Source organism: Takifugu flavidus, chromosome 6 (genome assembly GCF_003711565.1).
Source record: "Takifugu flavidus isolate HTHZ2018 chromosome 6, ASM371156v2, whole genome shotgun sequence".
Lineage (NCBI taxonomy): Eukaryota > Metazoa > Chordata > Actinopteri > Tetraodontiformes > Tetraodontidae > Takifugu > Takifugu flavidus.
In genome coordinates, this window is record NC_079525.1 from 10,533,103 (window position 1) to 10,546,734 (window position 13,632).

Here is a 13,632-nt window from a genome sequence, read left to right on the forward strand (position 1 = left end):
CATGCAAAACACGCACACACACAGATTTCTGCACACTGACTCTGGGCTGCAGAGGGTAATCAAGCAGCTGACGTTTGACAGGTGGATGTAAACAGTGGTTGTTCCTCTGCAGGCCTTGGCCCCTCCCTCCATGCTGCGGACAAGCTCGAGCTGAAAACAGCAAAGCTGAAAATCCTGTGAATAACATCTGCACCGATACACACAGCCGGTGTCGAGAGAACTGTGCACGGGCTGCCAGAGAACCACACACACTCACACACACTAAAACAGGGTGCTTTGCATTTGTGACATTTATGGATGCCGGTGGTCACACCTCATCCGTTGCCACAGGATTCGCTAAAATATTAGCAGAAGGCAGTAACACAGGCTTTACATTTCAGGTCCCCATCAGGAAGCACAAGGATTTTATGGCTTGAAGAGCAAACAGGTCTTTGAACTGATCTGTTTCATTCTCTAATTACCTTTTATTGCAGGAGGAGCAGGTGTGACCAATCAGGTTCAGCCATTCCAGGAACTCAGCTGCCAAGTTAATGGCTTTAGACTTGGCAGATTGGGTCAATTGGACAATGTCTGGAAACTAAATCTGGTACATTTCCACACTCATCTGGACCAAAAAGGACCATTTTGCAAAAGCCACGCCGTGCTGTCTGCTACAGACGCACGTTTAAGTCACCTGGATTGCTTCCAAAAGCGTCATCTGTGTGTCCCAGTTTTGTGGCGCTCCGTGTTTGGTCAAAGCCGCTAATGTGGGTCGCAAGATCGGAGTCGAGGGATGATATTATTCCTGACTATTTTTAGTCAGGAATATTAGTCCTTATGTACAAAAGCCGGCATGGTCAAATAGTGCATTTTTATTGAGTCACCTGACAATAACTTTACCCCCTATACAAGGTCTTGTTCTGCACAACCCGGTAAAATATTGATTTTCTTTATTATTTAATTTTATTATGGAGCTCACTTTATATGATATGGTAGCACACAAACAACAATGTTTCCATTTGAGCTTCACAGTATACACAGCCCAGTCAGCGAGCAGCAGGAGGGTCCCCCCACACACATATGTGAGCCTGGTCCTGCTCAAGGTTTCTTCCTGTAAAACGAGAGTTTTTCCTGCCACTGTTGCTTGTAAAACACCTACAGACAGTATGTAAATGAAGAAAGAGAGCGAGAGAGAGATGCATACTCATACTCTCCTCTCATATCCTCTATAACTATATAACTACATCCATATATACAGTCTTAGGTCCTCCTCTATGTGTCCTGCCTGATGGTTCCATCCTCAACATCCTTTAATCAATATTATTATATATTTCCATATTTACAGCCTTTGGGCATGTCCAAACTATCCTCACTTCTGCCACCTCCAGTTCTTGTATCCTGTCCTTTGCGCCACTGTCTGTAAACTAAACACACTTCCTGGTCCAACCACCATCCTGTCGACACATCACATGTTTCTCTAACCTGTCCTCTCTAGGACACGCCTCCGTCTCTCTCGGCTCTCCTTCACCGGCACCCCGCACCACAAATCGCTACATCATCTGCAAGCATCAGCACTCATCAATGCAGCTGCCTCCCACCTCTTCTGTACTTCTCTGCCGCAACCTCAACACAAATATTGCATCTGGACGACTCCTCTTTGCTGTGGAACCATGCTGCTGCTCACAAATGCTCGCTAGTCTAGCTTCTACTGTTTTCCCGCAACTTCATTACACGGCTCATCGACTTAATTCCTCTGTAATTGCCACAGCTCTGTACATCTCCCTTATCCTCGAAGATCTGCACCAGCACACATCTCCTGCGTTCCTCAGGCATTTTCTCCCTCTCTAACCTCTTATTGATCAACCTAGTCAGGAAGTCAACAGTTAAATCCTTCAGATTCTTTTTATACCTCCACCAGTGTGTCATCAGCACCAACTGCCTTCCCACCTTCATCCTCTTCAATACACAAACGGCAAATATGTCGACATCGCGTAAAGCTGCATTGCAGTTTTTAACCAAACTTTACATGTGCAAATGAGATTAAACATGCTGAGGACGACTCTTCCACTTACTGAACCATGAGCCAGAATGACAGATCATTCGCACATTTACTGTCAGAAGTAATTTATATATAAGTATCATAGGATGTGGCTGCACCTCCTTCTGAAGGAAGCATTAGACATTAGAAACAAGTGAGAGAAAATAAGTCACATTGTGTGTGTGCGCGTGTGTGTGTGTGATGTACTAGATGTGAAGAATATAGAAGTTTGACCATCGAGGGCGCCGCTGGATAAAGTTCTCCATTCTTGTTTCTTCCTGATGTTCTGGCCGTTCAAAAGAGAAGAGATGCTGTTCCGATGGAAATGTCTGGAAGCAGCCCAAGGTGTGAAGAGGCTAACAATGCAGCCCAAAATATAATCCCCAAGCCTGATATATAAAATAGCCCAAAATATAACACAATAATTGTGTAATTTTAGGGCACAGCAAGAACACACTGCTACGTTCTACTTTGCTTCAATCATGTTCAAGTTGCCTCACTAAAGAAAGGGATGCTTCTCTTCAGTGGAAAATTATTCTTAAGACCTGAAGAGGCATCTTGGATGAGAGATCAAACACCATTGAGAAATTACAGAAAAGTCCAGTTGAACTGGTTTATCGCTATAGGCCTGAATTATTATTATCACATTATTCTTATTATCTTTGACCTAGATAACAAAGAACATTCACTGCCATAGAGAGGAAGGAACTTTACCCCTTGTCTACATATTTTTGGGCAAAAATGCAGTGTGAAAGAGGTCTATATCCTCTTAACTTCACTCCTCCTAATCTGTGCTACTTCCTACTCCATGTCTTCCTCTCTTCGCTCTCTTCATTAATGCTCCAAAATTCTCTTTCCATCTTCCTCTCACTTCCTGTCCTGGCATTCATCCATACTTTCTATCTCTATCCCCCATCAGCCTAACCTGCTGCATATCCTTACATCTTCATAGCTCTACCTGGCCAACCTTTATGAATCATTTTCTTCCTTCTTACTGTCCAACCTAGCATACAAGCCATCTTACGCCCTGTGGTTAGCCGTTACCTTCACTTTACACTGTATCTCTGTACATCTGCAGGAAACTCCTCTGGATGTTCTACCAGTCTGTGGTCGCCAGCATCTAGTCCTACGCTGTGGTGTGCTGGGGGGGAGTGTGACAAAAGCGGACCTCTCCAGGCTGGAGAAGCTGATCAGGCGGGCCAGCTCGGTGGTGGGGATGAAGCTGAAACCTCTGGCGACAGTGGCAGAGAGGAGAACTATTGACAAACTGCGGGGCATCATGGACAATGTCCGCCACCCTCTGCACACTGTCATCCACAGCCAGAGAAGCCTGATCAGCCAGAGGCTGCGCCTCCCCAAGTTCAGGACAAACAGACTGGGGAACTCATTCATCCCCCGAGCCATCAGACTGTTCAACTCCCCACTGGGGGGGAGGAGGGCCAACAGAGGGACTGGAATAACACTGGAATAACATAATACTGTGACATCCATTCATTCAGTTCATCCATCCATCTATTCATTTATTTGCATTTTTATAGTTTTATATTTATATTTATATTCTATTTTTAATTTATTCTATTTTATTTCTTATTTTATTCTATTTTTATTATCTTTAATAGGTTTAATGGTGTGTAATGGTGGTGGGTAATTTTGTACAGTGCTGTACGTTCTTTTTGGAGATGCTAATTTCCCTGATGGACACCCCCTAAAGGGATCAATAAAGTACTCAATCAATCAATCAATCAATCAATCTGTTGACTCTTTCTTCTTTCCTTAAACTTTCGTATTCCACCACCAAACCTTCTTATCTTCTTTCCATCTTGCTAAAACACCACAGTCTTCCTGAGAAGATGTCTACCTGTGTGCACATGTAATCCAGACTAATGTGCAGTGATACATTCTCTCACTTCCCAAATCAGTGCAATTACTTGTACTTCTTCACATGAGGCACTACGTTTTTAGCTAGTCCTCTGTACTGTGTACTCTGTACTCTATAATTGCACATTTGCTTTGCATTTGTCCCATTGGGGAGGAGAAAAGGATTTTCTTATTCCTAACAACCTCTTCACATCTCCAAGGTAACACATCTTCTCATCCTCACATGACAGCACACCTTGAACTCTGCAAATAAATGTCAAGCTTTACTGCTCTTCCATCCGGTCTATGAGACATTCCACCCTGTCTATGTCCACATTCCTGAACACAAAATATAGTCCGCCCTTTGCACAGTGTCCCTTAGCTCTGATAGAGAGACATATCGAGGGAGGGGAAAGAGAGAGAGGGAAAATAGAGGGTTTCTTCAGATTCATCCACAGTCATCCTAATCTGATTTAAAGTTTAATTAACTGGCAGCCGTCAAACAAACATTACACAGCAGTCAAAAGAAATAAAAAGTCAGACCTTTAGAATAAAGGCAGATGATAACAGAAAGGCAAAATGGGGACAGAGTTAGGAGGAGGGCTGCAGAGGTTGACGGAAACTCAAACAGGAACTGCTGTAAGCTGCAAGGAAAACCATTTTTCTGCACTTAGCAACCACCTGTGTCTCCCAGATGTCCTCCTCTGCAGCTTCTATGGTTTTCTTTCAGCTGCTTGAAACACTAAAATCTGGTCAACACTGACAACTGTCAACTTGAGATTTCTTTATGGAAAAGTCACAAAACATAAACAGTAGAATTGCATAGTGATCCCTCGTGAGTATTTTATCACAGTTTACAGACACTTGAATTAAATAGTTGACCTACTTGTGAAACCTGCATAGGGATTACATGTGTAGAATATACCCAGCTGCTGTGTATACATGGATATGACATGTCACAATTCAGTTATAATCATGTAATGAGTAGAGAGAAATAATAATGAGGAGGAGGAGGAAGAAGAGGAAGATGATCAGTAGTTGCAGTCACTATTTCTGTTCGACGAAGGCTCCCTGCTGTCGGTTACCATCAGTCGCTCCAGTGCTGGTTTGATAAACACAAAAAGAGAATTCAGTTATTTGGAGTTACAACTGAAATCATGGCTTTAACTCAGTTAATCACAGTTATCCTCAATGTGTGTGTTACCGGGGTAGGAGAGTCGCTTCTCTTTGTCATTGTTTTTAACGGCAGTTTGCTCTCGATGGTAAGACACTGAGACAGATAATGAAAGATGAAGTTAGGAAGATAAATCAAATGTTGTGTGTACCAGCTTTCAGGTCATTCGTTTTGAGCGACTCCAGTTATTGTACATTTCTTTAATCCACACTTTTTATTATACTCAGAGGTTTTTAATTTTTTTCAGAGCAAAGTTGAAGTGTGATTGTGTTTCAAAATAATGCTCTAAATCTCTTCCTCGCCCTGCGGGGCGGTGCCTCCTTCCTTCCTTCAGACTCGGGTCCTCTACCAGAGGCCTGGGAGTCTGAGGGTTCTGCACAGGATCTTAGTTGTTCCTAGGACTGCGCTTTTCTGGACAGAGATCTCTGATGTGGTTCCTGGTATCTGTTGGAGCCATCTACTCAGCTTGAGTGTTACTGCCCCTAGTGTCCCAATCACTACTGGGACCACTGTTGCCTTCATGCCCCACATTCTCTGTCTCCTCCTTCAGCCCTTGGTATTTCTCCAGCTTCTTGTGTTCCTTCTTCCTGATGCTGCTATCACTTGGGATTGCTACATCTATCACCACCACTGTCTTCTGGTGTTTATCCACCACCACTATGTCAGGCTGGTTGGCCACCACCATCTTGTCAGTCTGGATCTGGAAGTCCCACAGAATCTTGGCCTGCTTGTTCTCCAGCACTTTCAGGGGTGTCTCCCACCTGGACCCTGGGACCTCCAGTCCATACTCAGTGCAGATGTTCCTGTACACTATGCCAGCCACCTGGTTATGCCGCTCCATGTACGCCTTGCCTGCTAACATCCTGCACCCTGCTGTGATGTGCTGGACTATCTCAGGGGCATCTCCACACAGTCCGCACCTGGGGTCTTGTCTGGTATGGTAGACCCTGGCCTCTATTGCTCTGGTGCTCAGGGCCTGTTTTTGTGCAGCCATGAGTAGTGCTTCTGTGCTGTCTTTCACTTCGGCCTTTGTCAGCCACTGGTATGTTTTCTCGATATCAGCTACTTCCTCAATTTTTCGGTGGTACAGACCATGCAGGTGCTTGTCCTTCTATGATAGCCCCTCAGGTTCCTCCTCCTTGGTGGGCTTTTGTTGCATGAGGCATTCACTCAGCAGTTGGTCAGTGGGGGCCATCTTCTTGATGTACTCTCGGAGGCTTGTTGTTTCCTCCTGGACAGTAGTTCGGACACTTACTAGTCCTCAGCACCCTTCCTTTTGCTTTGTGTACAGCCTCAGGACACTGGACTTAGGGTGAAACCCTCCGTGCATGGTGAGGAGCTTCCTTGTCTTGATGTCAGTGGCTTGTATCTCTTCCAGTGGCCAGGGTATTATGCCAGAAGGGTATCTGATTTCTGGCAGGGCATAGGTGTTTATGGCCTGGATCTTATGCTTACCATTCAGCTGACTTTTCAGGACCTGTCTTAACCTCTGTAGGTATATGGCTGTGGCTGACCTCCTAGCTGCCTCCTCATGGTTACCATTTGCCTGCGGGATCCCCAGGTATTTGTAACTGTCCTGCACATCTGTGATGTTCCCTTCAGGTAGGTCAACCCCATCAGTTGCAATCACATTTCCTCTTCTAGATACCATCCGCCCACATTTATCTAGCCCAAATGACATCCTGATGTCCTTGCTGTAGATACTAGCGAGTTGAATCAGAGAGTCGATGTCACACTCATTCTTGGCATACAGCTTGATGTCATCCATGTAGAGGAGGTGGCTAACGGTTGTTCCACTTTGGAACTGGTACCCATAACCACTCTTGGTGATGATTTGGCTGAGGGGGTTTAGGCCTATGCAGAACAGCAGGGGGGACAGGGTATCTCCTTGATATATGCCACATCTGATGCTCACCCGTGCAATTGGCTTTGAGTTGGCCTCCAGAGTTGTGTTCCACAGCTTTATGGAGTTCTGGATGAACTCTCTTAGTGTCCTGTTGATGTTATACAGTTTTAGGCACTCCAGTATGGAGCTTATTCTGTGAGCTTTCTTGTAATCAATCCAGGCAGTGCACAGGTTGGTGTGCCGCGTCCTACATTCCTGGGCAATTGCCCTGTCGACCAGACGCTGGTGCCTGGCACCTCTGGTGTTGTTGCCTAAGCTTAGCGGCTATGATGCCTAATAGGAGCTTCCATGTGGTGCTGAGGCAGGTTATGGGCTGGTAGTGGGATGGTATTGTGCTCTTCTGGGGGTCCTTCATTATGAGGACTGTCCAGCCCTGGGTTAGGGACTCTGGGTGGTTTCCTGATGTCAGCAGCTGGTTCATCTTTGCTGCCAGGCGTTCATGAAGGGCAGTCAGCTTCTTAAGCCAGTAGGTGTGAATCTTGTCGGGCCCTGGTGCTGTCCAGCTCTTCATTTTGGATACTTTTTTTTGGATGGCTGTTAAGGTGATGACTATTGGATCCTGTTCTGGAGGTTAGGTGTGCTCTGTCTGTAGGTCTTGTAGGTCTATATATAGGTCTCTAAAGATTTATCAGTAAAGTGAATGATATCTGCAGTGCCAAACAAATAACAATAGACAATATGATATGAGATAACCCTTGACTCTTAAAAGACACAAGCCTTATACAATATTGTAGCATTAATCCTGGAATACGGCAGGGTTCTGTGTTTGGACCAGACCTCTTCAACTTTTACATTTTATTTGGAAGCATCTCATACATTTTCAGTGTTTACTTGTCTACCCATAACAGGCACAAAAACAGACAGTAAACTAAAGTTTGGTTTTTGTTTAGTTTTGAAAGACATAAAGCATTGAAAGAACATTTCCTTTTTGGTGCCAAACCCCACAGGAAAAAACTTACTGAATCTATCATTTCTCCTTTTTTTCTCTTTCAGTTCTGCTGTGAACTTGTCTTCATTGATTAGCAAAATGAGTGGAATACTCATTCCCTAAACCTGAATTCAACTGCACCCCTCTGTATTAGCGCAACCACCTCCTACCAACTAGGAAAGTGTACAATAGAACAAGCCAAGAGCACAATCAGAATGTCCAATAATCTCTACAGAGTGGCACAGATGTAAAGACCAACAATAGTGATGACAAGCAAGACTCCACCCAGAAGACTTAGCCATCAGTGAAGCCCCCACATATATAGAAAGAGTGTCAGACTATCAAGGACAGCACACCAGGAACCAGTCCAAGGGAAGGCAGAGCTAGGCACAAGGCCCCACATTAAGCTGATAGCTTTCACCTGTTTGGGATAGGTAGGAGACAGGAGCACAGTCCGGATCCTTGGTGTTCATAGACCAGTGTGATCTCTTCAGTTAAAATTTGGGCTCAACTCCTGGTCAACAGTAGCATCAAGATGGCCAAAGGCACTTATGCCCAGAAGATCAGTGATCCCATCACCTATCCACAGAGCAACTCCCACATCCATCTGTTGTTCCTGGCCTTCCAGCCTTGAAAGGGTCCCCCAGGATCAGGTACCTGTTGAACCCTATACACAACCCTAATATGTAGCTAAACCTGCCATCCTCTGTAACTCCATGTCTTTTCTTTGTGTGTGTTTCTTTCTGTTTTCTTTCCTCCCACGGTCTGTTTTTAGGTGTCACTGCATTTAGCTGTTTCAGCAGGGGGTCTCACTCTGAAGTTCTGTTACTGTTAGTGCTAAGAGACGGGTTGCGTTATATCTTCTAGAAATACATTTGAGATTAAAGACCAAGTGTATGAAAGCAATAAATGCACAATTGACAAGGAGAGTTGGCCAAGTTATCACCTCAAAGCCACAATATTTCGACTGTAAAACCATTGACGCTGTCTTTGACTAATTGGCGTTAAACTGGAACAGGAATATGTTTACACAACCATCTTTCACTGTCACTCTAGGTGTTTGCATGTTATCCTCACCACTGTGACTTTGCGTTGGTCCGATCCACCGATTCTGCCTCCTGTCAGATACTAAAACAAAAAAGTGCAAGTGAATATGACGATAAAAAATACATGCAAAGGAACATCCAGAGTGTGTGTATGCGTATACTCACATCGCTTCTGCAGCGCTTTGACTGTTGGTCTGGTGAAGCGAACCATTAACAGCAAAAGCAGCGCACAGCACAACAAAGCTGTCATCACTTTGAAGATCCGCAACTGACCCTTGATGTCTCCATCGGCTCCCTCAGCTGCAACTACACATACAGAATTCCACTGGTTTGGATGCATGCCCGAGAATAGATGTGTTAGTTTAGTTTTTACCTACCTGTGCATTGGACAGTGAGGGCCTCACAGCTGAGCACCGGCTTAATTCCATTATCTGTTAAGTTAACCCCATCCTCCGTGTTTTTGCCATTGGACCAGCGTGGCGCCCCTTTACAATTTCTCCTTTTCTGACACACAGTTTTAAAAATGCTGTCGATCTTCATCTGACTGCCGTGACACACAAGTGAGAGAAGGGAATGTTGGTAAAGCTCAACATCTCCTTTACATTCACTTGTCCATGTGACTTTGAGGAGACCCAGTTGTAGGAGACTGGAACTTGGTGTTGGGGATGAAGCAAGGACAGCACAGTTACAGTTCCTATGGATAGTTGTGGCCGGAGTGGGGTCGGAGGAGTTCCCCGTCCCATTCACCATGGCTCCTGCTGGTCTGAGCCCTATCTGCTGTGATCCTGGGAGATGACATGAAGGAGCAAAGAAAGAAAAGGATCATTTCTTCAGTATTGATGATTATGGATCACAATAATGTAACAATGTCATGTCCATGAAGTTTATCTATTCAGTCATAATTCCTTTCATAATATTTGAGAAAAAAGTCTTTGTGATGGTTTTGGGAGTACAAGGACACCAGATGGGTCTGGCCAAGCTGGCCATATTGTTGACTTTGTGTAATATTTTACAATGACCGGGAGGTTATTTTTTTGTATTATTTACATTTGTTACTTTAAGTTAATGTCAGCCAGTTTCATGTTTTCGACAGATGTGGATTAACATCAAGGAAATTAAGGTTAGAGTGGAGCCTCCTACACTAACACTGTGTCGTGATTCAAAGTGAAAGTACCGGTCATTCACTTTGTCATGCCACCTTTAAAGTTTGTGTAAAGTTTGGTAGTCTGCCATCTTCTAGGGTGACGTGAGGAGAAACTGCTAACTGTTCCTCACTCTGTGAGGGGTTCTTTCAATTTCTGCCTGAAATTCACCCTTCCGCCCTTTATATTATTGGCAATTGTACAAATGCCTGAATCATTGCAAACATTACAACAAATTCAGCCCCACTTTACGCAGGGGTGCATGGCTGAAGGAAACCAAAAACCTTCAGAGACGCAACCCAAATTCTTAGAAAACAGTCAAAACTTTTGGAAAAGAATGAACAAACGAGAAGAACTTTGAGACCTTTAAGAATGTGAGTACGTCTTTGGGATTTGCATGGCTAGAAGAGCACAAAATTATTGGGACTGCGTCATTTGGACAGAAATGGAGATCTTAGACCAGAGTGGATGAAGACAGGTTGTGTTAGGATTCAGAAGCTCTGCTGATTTGGGGAAAGAGCTCCTCAAGTGTCAAATAGGGACAATTCAGAAGCTCCTTCCCTGCTTTAGTTATGCCACCCAGGGGTTGCAACACAACTTTGCAAAAACCACAAAAGCAAAGTTGTCAAAATCATCAGAGATTTGAATTTTCATGGTGGCTCTTCAAGAAGACATGGTTAATTAAGTCTGCGCCTGTTTTTAAAAGAGCTCTAAATAAAATGATGGAGCTTCCAAAAAGAAATAAGAACATGCTAAACACAGCCACAGCTCTGTAACTTCACAGGTACAAAAGAGAATGAATTAAACAGACTAACTATAGCTCACACCATTTCGAATAAGTTGCTTTGAAAATGAATAAAATATGAATATTCGTGCTGGACTAATATTTGTCGCAGTGGGAATGGAAATATGTCCACGCAGTGGCTGCAAAGGTGAATCACATCATTCAAATTTCCTGTTACAGCTACAATGAACCTTCTTTTTGAGCCATATTATTACAGAATTATTACGAAGGTCACGTCGTAGAGCTGACAGACAGACGGAGAGACAGACAGAAAGTGTTGTGTGTCAGTCAGCTGCCACTATAACCATTAAAATCTCACTTATAATAGTCTCCTGTCTGTTCGCTGTTGACTGTACACATTTTATTTGTTAAGTTATGGGCTCATCTATAGTCCTACAGTTTATAAAGTAAAACGTCTCCATCACCACAACAGTAAAATAGCGGCTGTAAAGGTTTGTGGCTGAGACGCAGGAGAAGTGCAAGCTGCACTATTTCCTCCTGGTGGAAAAAAAGGTTGCTGTTGTATAACATAACTTTGCATTCTAACTTGACCCGCCGACTATGGCTCTATATTTGCTTACAAGTATACACCCCAAGGACATTAAAGCATTATTATAAAATGAAATTATTAACAATGTAACACTGAACTATTTGCGTATCTAATCTGTTCTTGAAGTCATAATCTGTGTTGACCTGTCTGTCGGCTGATCCGCAGACTTACCACTAAAGATTTTATAAAGAAGTGACACACTGCCCTGTTGGAATGAAAAAAAAATAGGCAAGTCTTAGGTGGCACTTAGTAGGTATGGATTTACAACCACACAGAAACATGGTTCTGATGGGCCAAACTGCATCCTCTGCCTGGAGACACTCTCAAACGAGGAGCTAAACGCCTCAAAACTACGCATCACCCTGCTGAATCTGAAAAGACAACAGATGAAAATAAGAGCATTTTACCATCATTATTGAACAATGTAAAAGTAAGAAAATCCACATTTCCTTATCCAATTAAATTAAATGAAACATGAGGCGATCATGAGATAACAAAGTATTGTCTCGGCTCGATGATTGTCTCTTACAGACATAACTGTAAACTTTCACAAGTGTTTTCGGAGCTGAGAATCTAAAGTCTTAGACGATGTTTGCTGTGTTGCCCCGATGAGATGAAGCTTAGAGCTCTGAAGACAAGTAAAGACATTCGTTATCATTTATTCATTCAGCATTTAGCGGCTGAGCAGGACAGCAGCAGCCGCTCAGCGTGGCCATCACACAGAAGCAGCCTGGCCTCCCCAGCTTTACATTACCGTTGACATTGTTGCTGATTTAGCTTTTCAACCTACTAGACAGATATTATATGATTATTACATATTATTATATGATATTTTAATAGAATTTATGATACAATGTTATACGTTGATATTTTTAATCGCTTAGCAGAAGTCAACGGAATTCAAAGGCGCGGTACTAAATATGGAGGTTTTATATATATGGAACAGGAAAACACTCCCCCACATACCCCCCCCCCCCCCTTCCAAAAACGCTGCAACATCAGTGAGCAACCGTGTGAGTGAGGGCATCTCCAAAGCCACCAAGTTTGATTATTTATCGTTTTATTCATTCAAACACACCGAAACTCGTCACATAATGAAGTGCTCTTGAATCTTTTGGAAAATGTATGCCAGCATAGGCTTCAGTTTATGGATTACCTTCATTTTTATTCATTTTAAGGGGAGGACGGGACACAAGATGACTGTTATTTGGGCGAGAATGGAAGCATTCAGTAATCTTTATCTTGTATCATCATTTCCATCTAGTTTTCCATTTCAGGTTTTATATCTTACTCACTTCTTTTTTCCATTTTTGAGAAACCTGCAGAGGAGTGAGAAGCTATCTCTAGTAACCAAATGATGCAGGAACCGCTCATGTCCTCATCTACGGAAGGACTTAAAAGGAAACGTATGTGCGTCAACGTAGAGGTGCTCAATGTCCTAACAACTCAAGTTCAGGTGCACTCACCTGTGCTTCTGTTGTGTTTGAGAGCTCTAGTAAGTAGCGTATTGATAGGACTGTAGCTTTGAAGGCTGAGCGAGGCCCTCCCTGATTATTATTATATAGTGGAGGACAGTGAAGAGCAGTCTCAGCTGACCCTGATCCATTGATCTGCCTCTATTTCACCCTCTCATATCCATAACCAGAACATGAAGGAACTCACCAGCAGTGATGAGGAAAACAGCCGCCATGCTTAGAACAGCCTGCACATCCATGATGAAGACAGCGAAAGGTGACTAAATCAGAACACGACAGCAGGGAAAAAAATACATCTGACAAAGGAAATGCACGAGTGTAAATCTCCCTCTCCGTGCTGCTGCAGAAGTGCAGATTTCCTCCCTTCAAAGCATGCTGGGTGGGTGAAGAGGGGGGGTGAAGACAGGAGGAAGAGGTGGGGAGAAGAGTTACGTGGCTAAACTTTCTTTTTAGTTTTTCTTTCTTTTTTTGCTTACTTTTCCAAACGTACTTTGTGCTCCACAATATATGAAAAGCGTGTGAATCAAAGAACAGCAACCCTTATCTGTGTCTGTAGTTACGCTGTAAGAGCGTGTTTTATTAAAGCTGGTCCAGCAGCGCCGGGCCTCCATCTGCACAATCAGAACTGTTTGGAGGTTTGTTGAAAAGTGAAGTTTCCTCACTGGACCTTTTACCCATGTTCAGTATTTGGGCATTCTTCAGGGTTGGCAGGTGAAGCCATCAATAGTCAGAATGAAACGATTAAAATGATAC

The 13,632-nt window shown here is 43.5% G+C and overlaps 1 protein-coding gene across 1 annotated transcript; it reads right to left on the bottom strand.

The window, feature by feature from the left end:
- Window positions 1–4,341: 4,341 nt before the first annotated feature.
- On the bottom strand, window positions 4,342–13,244 carry LOC130527625 (uncharacterized). The gene is made up of 6 exons (XM_057036299.1): window positions 13,067–13,244; window positions 9,306–9,713; window positions 9,094–9,234; window positions 8,960–9,010; window positions 5,079–5,144; window positions 4,342–4,976 (listed from the first exon to the last, which is right to left on the bottom strand). Exons 1-6 carry the CDS (start codon window positions 13,116–13,118, stop codon window positions 4,906–4,908), a joined length of 789 nt encoding a protein of 262 aa, XP_056892279.1. The 5' UTR covers window positions 13,119–13,244; the 3' UTR covers window positions 4,342–4,905.
- Between the last annotated feature and the right edge of the window lie 388 nt (window positions 13,245–13,632).

Coding starts and splice junctions, on each gene's coding strand:
- LOC130527625 (XM_057036299.1), bottom strand. CDS start 13,118: ATGGATGTGCAGGCTGTTCTAAGCATGGCGGCTGTTTTCCTCATCACT. Junction 9,714..13,066: donor TGTTTTCCTCATCACTGCTG/GTGAGTTCCTTC, acceptor GTCATCTCCCAG/GATCACAGCAGATAGGGCTC. Junction 4,977..5,078: donor GAAGCGACTCTCCTACCCCG/GTAACACACACA, acceptor TTATCAAACCAG/CACTGGAGCGACTGATGGTA.